This window comes from Montipora foliosa, chromosome 8 (genome assembly GCF_036669935.1).
Source record: "Montipora foliosa isolate CH-2021 chromosome 8, ASM3666993v2, whole genome shotgun sequence".
Taxonomy (NCBI): Eukaryota; Metazoa; Cnidaria; class Anthozoa; order Scleractinia; family Acroporidae; genus Montipora; species Montipora foliosa.
In genome coordinates, this window is record NC_090876.1 from 30,714,426 (window position 1) to 30,722,976 (window position 8,551).

The following is an 8,551-nucleotide window of genomic DNA, read 5'->3' on the forward strand; positions in this document are numbered from 1 at the left end:
AAAAAGTGAAGAAAATAAAGGGAATCGATGAACACTGGCTCCGAGGCTGACAAGTTGATCATTTTCAAGGTCCCTTACATCTTTTTCACCACATGTTTAAGCATGCACTCTGAGCGTCTAAGCCCTGTCCGGCGGATGTAGTATTTGGATGGATGACCTCAAAATATACGACTTGCCGTCACAGGCATAGGACCCAAAATTCTCTTTCAAGGCTCAAAAATGCGAACTAAGCGAGGTACAGATTTGTTAGCCTGCTTTATGGAAAACAAATATTGATGCAAAAGTAAATAAATATTGATACTAAGGCTAAGGCTAAGGCTAAGGCTACTGGACCCGATGGTCTTCCAAACTGGCTACTGAAAGAGTTTGCTAGCTTGGTTGCCTTCGCGGTAAAAACCATCCTGAACGCCTCCTTCAGTGAACAGCGCCTGCCAAGAGGAGACTTTGTTGTAACTGATCATCTAAAGCCAGCTGTGATGAAGGTACTGGATTCTAACCAGTACGGAGCTGTTCCAAACTCCTCCACCACTATCGCCTTGCTCAGCATGATCCACGAGTGGATCACAGGAACTGGTGGCAATGGATCTACTGTCAGAATTGTCCTTTTTGATTATAGAAAGGCTTTCGATCTGATAGATCATGCCATTCTAATCGATAAATTAGGTAAACTAGATCTTCCTATTAGCGTAATCAATTGGATCATTGATTTTCTAAGTAACCGGTTCCAGAGAATCAAGCTGGCCAAGGGATGCCTCTCTGAGTGGGGCTCAGTCCCCTCAGGAGTCCCTCAGGGGACGAAACTAGGGCCCTGGTTATTTGTAGTTATGATAAACGACCTGGTAATTAATGGCGCGTGTGCCTGGAAATATGAAGACGACACTACTGCATCTGAAGTTGTCGGAAAGGGCGAGGTTAGTAGTGCCCAAATTATTGCTGATAAGGTAGCCGAGTGGTTCCTGGCTAACAGAGTCCAACTCAATAATGAGAAATGCAAAGAGCTCCGAATCACTTTTGCTAGAAGTAAGGCAATATTTGAGCCAATTAGGGTACATGGCAAAGAGCTGGAGGGCGTTGATAGTGCAAAGTTACTTGGAATAACAATCATAAGTGATATATCTTGGAACACCCATGTACATGATGTTATCTTAAAGGCAGCCAAAAGGCTATACTTTTTAGTTCAGCTAAAAAGGGCCAAGGTTCCCTGCAATGACTTGGGGTTATTTTACATCACGTGTGTAAGATCAGTTTTAGATTATGCGATCCCCGTGTTTTATTATTCACTCCCAAAGTATTTAGTTAATGAACTAGAGCGAGTCCAGAAGAGGGCTTTAAGAATCATGTGCCCTAGCCTCAGTTACGATGAAGCTCTTACTCACATGGAAATAGCGGCGCTTAGTGTCCACCACAGTAATATTTGTGCCACGCTTTTCAATGAGATGCTAAGTGATTCAGATCATAGGCTACGGGCATTATTGCCGCCTTCACATCAGGCCTGCAAATATTCGCTTCGACGAACACGCAAATTTGACATTCCAAAAATAAACACGACACGCGCAAGATATAGTTTTATCATTAAGTCAAGTTTTAATATAAATACGGTATAAATTAATTTTACATCTTGTAAATAGCTTTTCGAACGTTATAGTTTCGAACGTTTATCATATAACATTATTATATATTTGGGAATTTTTTTATTTACATTTTAACGGTACGCAATTCAGCCCTTGGCTGCCATGTATTGTTTTTCAATAAAATCTATCTATCTATCTGATACACGTACAGTTTTTAGGAAGAGCAGTAGGAAGTTTTCAGGAGGTGTCGATCGAGAATAAAAAGTTTTGCCATCAGCTACGTTCAATTGTACTTTTGGTTGGACGAGTAAATCGCAAAATCGGAAGTGACATCGAATTCAGCGAGCGCCGTGATCAAGATACCTTATGTTTACTCGCGAAACAAAGGATACATCTGTGTTAAAATGATGGCACGACACCGGGTTTTTGTTTTTTAGTTTGGTTGACGATAAATGCGCGAATTCAACACAAAGATCACAATCACTCAACTCTTGAGGTTGACCATTGTTTCTACAAAGTTATTATCACTAGGTAATTCCATCGTTTTGGAAATAGCCGCTGCTTTATTATTCATTAGCATCACAAATTCTTTTTGGGGCTCATTTTGTTGAAACTCAAGCACACTTCCAACAGACCGGTTTATCTTCTTGAGTTATGCACGCGCTGCGGGCCTATCGTCACCAAGGACTTTCACTTTCACACTCCTACAACCCGGTGACATAGTGTGTAGTGCAGTGCACTGCCACAAAAAAGCGATCGAGTTGGTAGAAAAACTGGGGCCTTGAATAAATGATAGATGGTCACTGGTAACAGAGATTTTACGACAAGCAAAAATGATGAAGAGTAGAGAGATCACTGCCGGCCTAATTTTATTTAGCCGCGGTCCATATTGTGGTTGAAACTGACCGGTATTGAAAACTGATTTCCGTTAAGGTGAACACGTATTCCATGTTTAGATTCTGCGCTGAAGATTTCTGAGTCCGCCGTGAAATTTATACTTGAGTACTCGTGTATCGAGGTATGCTAAAAATACCTTCTTAAATACCGTATCACCTTGATTTTTACAACAATTCAACTCGTTTGTTATTGTTATATTCTGATTCAATAAGGCGAACCGAAAAGGTCGCAATTACAGTTTTCTTTCAACGAAAAGATAGCTGTGGTGGTAACCAATATCTTGTTTCAGTGACGAAAATCTGGTACCCAATAATAATATTTCTTTTAGAGATTCTAAACTCTCCTTGACATTAAAGATGTCTACATACCAACCTTATTAAATCCGCGAGCGGCGATAACCTCGTTTCCATTGTAAAGACAAGGAATCTGAGTGCTATTTTGAGAGGCGTTGCATGCTGAAAAAAATGAGTTCATCAAGGTGTAAGAAAAATTTTTGCATGGTCGCCAAGGTATCTGTGTATTAACAATGAGTGCACTACATACGTTTACGCAGAATAACTGACGGCGCCGTAAAAGCATTTTGGGACTAATTTAGCGAAAACAAGTGCTTATGTAGCCCTTGTTCTTCCAGATGTCGTTTTTGTTCTTTCAAAAACCCATTCTCTCAAATTCTTAACCCGCTATTGAAATCAAACCCGCATGCCATTTTGATTCTAAGTTGACGTTCAGACGTGCCAGTAGAGAGCTAAATTATTATTATTATTATTATTATTATTATTATTATTATTATTATTGTCACTATTTCTATTTTGAAACAGTTTTCTCCCCTAGCATCAACGTGAAATTAACAATTACTTGTAATGGAAGCACCCAACGGTATAGTGTAAATCTTGTATTGAAAACTTTACACCGTTCCCTTAACCTACATCCGGAATCAATAGATATAACTCCAAGTTATATCTTCACATGACGTTCTCTGAGTCATTTCCGCCCTCTTTTTTCCCGTAGGAAATAGAAAGTCATAGGTTGACTCGTTCTGTTTCTTTCTTTTCCTTCCGAGTAGGCAAGCGTCACCTTCAAAAATCACTTAAGATGTGCGCCTCTTTTTCTTTCGTATTCGTGGAGCGTGCTGGATTTCGATTGGTTAAGAGAAGGTAGTATCATAGAATAAGAAAACAGACGAGACCTCCAAGTCAAAACAGTACTTTTAAGAGCGCAGGAGTGTTAAAAGTGTCTGCCTTACTTTATGTAATAACAGAGTCCTCTCTGGCTTCATTCCGAATTAAACTGGTGTAAACGTAATGAAGGTTGAGACTTTATTGTTGGTTGTCCGCGTCCATTATATAACCTCAAATCTAGTCATTTCATGTCTATGTTGGAGCAAGAACGGCAATGAAATGTAGCAAACGCGCGTGCTGGGCACGTAGAGCCATTATTTTTAGAATGAATGAAACGATGACTGAAAGCCCTTAATCAGGGCGGGATAACGTTGATGTTAAAGGCAGGTAATGTTGCAAGAGAAAAACTTGAAGTATTGAATGACTGATTATTCAGTCACATACTTTACGTACTTATATTTCCGTAGTTGTCCCACTGATTTATCAGCAAAGCTTCATACGAATAGCTAAACCAGGAAATATACTGCAACCATGACAACCATTTCGGAATTGTTCTGCAAATAAAACGTCTCAAAAATGAATCTCACTTTTCAGACTTATCACAATTTCACGAAATTCTTTCGCAGAGTCTTGCTAGGAAACTGAGCAGGCGCCCTAAACAACCCACACAAAAAATATTCACAGGCTTCCTTATGACCAGCCGTGAGGTAACAGTTGCAGCCAAGTTCTTTGCTTTTATATCTGGTGTTCCTTCTTTCTTTCTCTTATCTTTCAAAATATTTCCAATTTCCTTTTTTTCAATTATTAGTGACAATATCGAAACTGTTAAGTGAGACAAAGATCTGGAGAATTACTTCAAGTGGCATGTGACGTTGACACTCACGTATTATCCACAAGAAAGCCACCCAGCAGCATCAGAGGAATAGTTAGCGGTCCCACGAGAGCAATAGCAACTGATGAGGTGGAAGAAGCTGCCGAGACGACATACGCTGAAAAGAAGACAAGAATAAACTAAAAAAATTGTCGCAATTTTCAATATTGTGAATACTGGTGATGATGATGTTGATGTTGAGGACAATGATAATGATTTTCTTATTCTTGTGGTCGCCTCTGTTGCCATTGTGAGCATTACTGAGTCCCTTTGTTCCAAAAACACTCTCTTGTAGGAACTAAGCAATGCAGTATTTTCAGGCAATTTGGTGGTAACCAATTCTTATTTCATCGCAAAAAGCAATGGCCTACGCTATGCTATGTGAGACTAAGCATAGGAAATCGTATGAGAACGAGTGCATTTCGTTATTCATTGTGGGGCATGCGTGATGTATTGAAAAAAAAAAAATTGCACAAGCCGGAGGTGAATGTAATTTGAGAACAAGGTGAGTGACCATAAATTACGGAATGAACGAGCAAGTTCATACGATGTTATTTTTTTAATATAATCAACAAAATTACTTCGTCGCTGTGTTTCCATGGCAACGTCCGACCTATTTATGTATTGGTAGTCTGTTGACTATATAAGAAAAGTTATCCTTGGGTAAAACGGTTGAGATAAGTGCAAGTGAGCTCCTTTTGATCTGAGACTCCTCAAAGGACTAGTGATACAGAGGCAAAGATCTAGAACGTAAATTAGAATGATGAATAGGATACATTGTAGGGTGAGTGCAGAGTTAAAAAAATGATAGGTAGTGGAAAATCCTTTCAAGCTGATAATCATAAGCATCTAATGCTAAGTCTATTGTCATGACAAGGAGAGGTGTCAATGAACAAACCATAAGATGCAGCATTCATGGCCACCAGGGCACATATTCCATATGCGTAAAAAAATCGCATGGGGTCGGGTCTCAAACCTGCAAAAAGGAAACACCAGTAAGTCGGTGGATGAATCAATTAGATAATCACTCAGTCGATGAGTTATGCACTTCACATTTTGAGACTTATGCTTTCTGTCTTTTAGTGCCATTGAGACCTGATGTGATGTTCAAACAAGCCTATGATCGCGAACCCTTTCATCCGAATCCTAAAGCAGAATTCCGTCAGGCAGTTTTACAATTCTGTAATGAAGTTGTTATGATACAAAATATCTTCAAAAAGCAAATACGTCAAAGCAAAACACAGCACGGGTCTCATCGTTATCGACGCCTGATAACACTGATGCAGTTTTCCCTTTCTTTATTTTGTGAAAGGCAGGTCACAAAATTAACTGTTATCTTTTACCTTTAAGTTGAGGTAAAAAGCAGTTAATCTAGAATCGACGCTGGGAAATCAGCGGGATATGTCACCTACCACTAAACAACGGAGTTGCTCGACCAAACCCTCATGAATTTAGGTTGTCTAATCGTACAAAAGGTGGATGACAGCTAGAAAGCAACTTAGGAAGCTTAAAAAAAAAACCAAAAAAGTTAGGGATGAGCCAGACTCCTAACATTTGAGCTTTTTGCCCATCTGGGAGCCGGTCAGTTCACTTAACCAGTTGCTCTCAACGGCGAAGATCCTTCTTGCTTAGAGTCATCATTCTAACGGCAGTTTTCATACATCACACAATTATTCATTCAGAATGTATCAATTAAACGCCTTATACTATAGCGCTGATGTACTCACCAATCATCCAGTAACTAATACCGACCAAGATGAGGGGAGCAAGCAAAAACTGAGGAACCTGCAAAACGAAATCAGAACAAGTGTCTTGATAGTTATCACTCAAACTCTTGACTCCTACCTTCAGATCGTTTTCTGTAAACAGTGCGACTGGTCTGATACCTGATACAGTTCTGTCTGCGATTCTGTCTTTTAACAGAGATTACAATACCATGCAGGACTTCGCCATAACCTGGTTACGAAAGGGAAGCTAAGGAGAGGGCTCGGAATGGTGTCCTCATTCACCCACACGATCGAAATGCCGGCAAAAATATCAGGCCGTGAGAAAAAACGTCTGAACACCTCTTGGTTTTTGAAATGTAGAGATATTAAGAACGGGACAAAGAAAGCGAGCAACAGCGAACTGGCAGACAACAGCAATAATCCGTACGTTCTTTTCAAAGGGTAACTGTGGCGAAACATCTTTTCGGTCAAGCTTTATTCATGATCTTGTATTTAATCATGGCCGAGACAACATAAAAAATCGGTACGCTAAACACGGATCAGAGCAAAATCGCATCACTGTCTTACCTGAGCAAAGGTCTTAGTCAAAAAGTAAACATCTGTTCGGTACATTCCATTATGATGTTCCCGTAGAAAGATGGGACATTCCTCGGGAAAAGTCTAGAGTGAAGAGTTCAGAAAAGTGTGGTGATATAACGGTAACTATTGATTTTCAACAGGTTCAAGTTGAACTCAAGTTTAAGGTGTAAGAAGCCTCATTAACCTCAGAATGAAAACAATTAAATTTCTTCTTTTAGTGTATCTTTTGTTTTCACCTCTGCTGATAATTTTTGGGTGGCGGAGAAAACGAACAGGATTGATGATATTGATCACCGTAATCTTCTAAGCAAGAAATAGTAAATACTTCTCACTTTGGGCGACCGAACCAAGAGGTTGCCGAGATGAAAAGTTACAAGTAAAAACAAAACTAAGAATCCCACTAAATCGGGGCTTAACTTAGGGACTGTAGTGCGAACCAACTGACAAAATTACCACTAAAACCCCTTTCCTAGACACATGAAAGTGAAAATGGCTAACAACAGGTCTATCAAAAGTAGTATTTCAACTCCAAACGGAATTTTCCACCGACCCTTAAGTTGAACTGAACCTGAGACTGCCAATGAAAGCGGCACTGCAATGAAAACGAAACACCTTATTGCACAGCTTTTCATTGATAAAGTCATACTTACAAAGACCACCGATGCAATAAGAGGGAACGACAGACTTTCCAACATGAAGAACAAAGCTCCGTAGATATTTTGAATGCCGCTTTGGTCATATTCCACTTGAAAGAAAAAGACTCCTGTCACAAGGCCTATGAACTTAAAATCACGGTGATATCAGTCATTACTGTGTTGCCAGTATGGCAATCCCAGTCGGAAAATGGGTAAAATTTATTTGTTTTCTTTATTTTACTTTATTTTTTACTTTTTTTCCGTGTCGGTAAAAGTCTTGCCTGTCGCTACCCTGCTAAATGGTCTAAAGAGTCTTCTGTGCGGATTTTGTTAGATTTGAGGGGGTTGGGGTAATGCGTAGATTTCTCTGGTGGACACAGGAGAACATTTGATTAACCTGCAATAGTGTCGAAAGTCATTGTAACGCGAATGGCGTTTTAGTGCATCTTTAAACCAAAATATACCCTTATGGAGATCAAGAATTGGATAAACAAGACACGCGTTGAAAAATAAATATCTGGAATCTTAAAAGCGACGAGTAATGGACTTCAGCAACAATCTTTCGCCGTGACCCGAAATCAAAGTGAGCTGTATTTCTAATATTTTACCAAGTGTGATGTTATTGCAACACTGAAACCAAATAGAAAATTCTCTGATAACTTATGGGTTCAACCAAGACTGAGAAGGAATCGAACACCTTAAGTGGATCTGTGATCTCTGTTGTCTGGCTATTTGTATTCAACTTTGCACAGTCTTCAGGTAAAAAAAATATTGGAAATGTGACAGCCAAGAATTATTTGAAAGAAAGCTTGTCGTCTATTTTGTGCTTCATTATTGAAGGAAAAGTTTCTTCACGATAGAGTCTGATCCTGAAATTTACTTGTTGTGTATGGTAATTTGACACGATTGAGTTTCTTGTCTTCACCCACGCAATGAAATAGAAAGGGGCTTTTGCCTTTTATATCAAATACGTTGTTTGTTTCAATAATTTTTTTCGCTGGAAAAGGTCTTTTTATGAATTCATCATGTTGTGTAATATTGGAGCTTTTCGCGAATTTTGAGTGTCATGAAATTGCATCATTTGCGTGACATAGCTCCTTTATCACGAAGATGTTTCAACAATGTATCGCTTTACTCCTACCCAAAAACATTC

At 39.3% G+C, this 8,551-nt stretch overlaps 1 protein-coding gene across 2 annotated transcripts in view; it reads right to left on the bottom strand.

The window, feature by feature from the left end:
* LOC137967713 (protein white-like) overlaps positions 1-8,551 on the bottom strand; it is a 75,161-nt gene that overhangs the window by 13,999 nt on the left and 52,611 nt on the right. For both annotated transcript variants that reach the window (XR_011116567.1, XM_068814253.1), the window contains exons 12-18: positions 7,414-7,545; positions 6,752-6,844; positions 6,185-6,242; positions 5,356-5,433; positions 4,470-4,575; positions 4,040-4,140; positions 2,841-2,923 (exon numbers count right to left, since the gene is read on the bottom strand). Coding sequence is in view for 1 of the 2 variants with exons in the window: in XM_068814253.1 (XP_068670354.1) it covers positions 2,841-2,923; positions 4,040-4,140; positions 4,470-4,575; positions 5,356-5,433; positions 6,185-6,242; positions 6,752-6,844; positions 7,414-7,545 (651 nt within the window). In the remaining variant the exon portion in view is untranslated. The remainder of the gene's footprint in view (positions 1-2,840; positions 2,924-4,039; positions 4,141-4,469; positions 4,576-5,355; positions 5,434-6,184; positions 6,243-6,751; positions 6,845-7,413; positions 7,546-8,551) is intronic.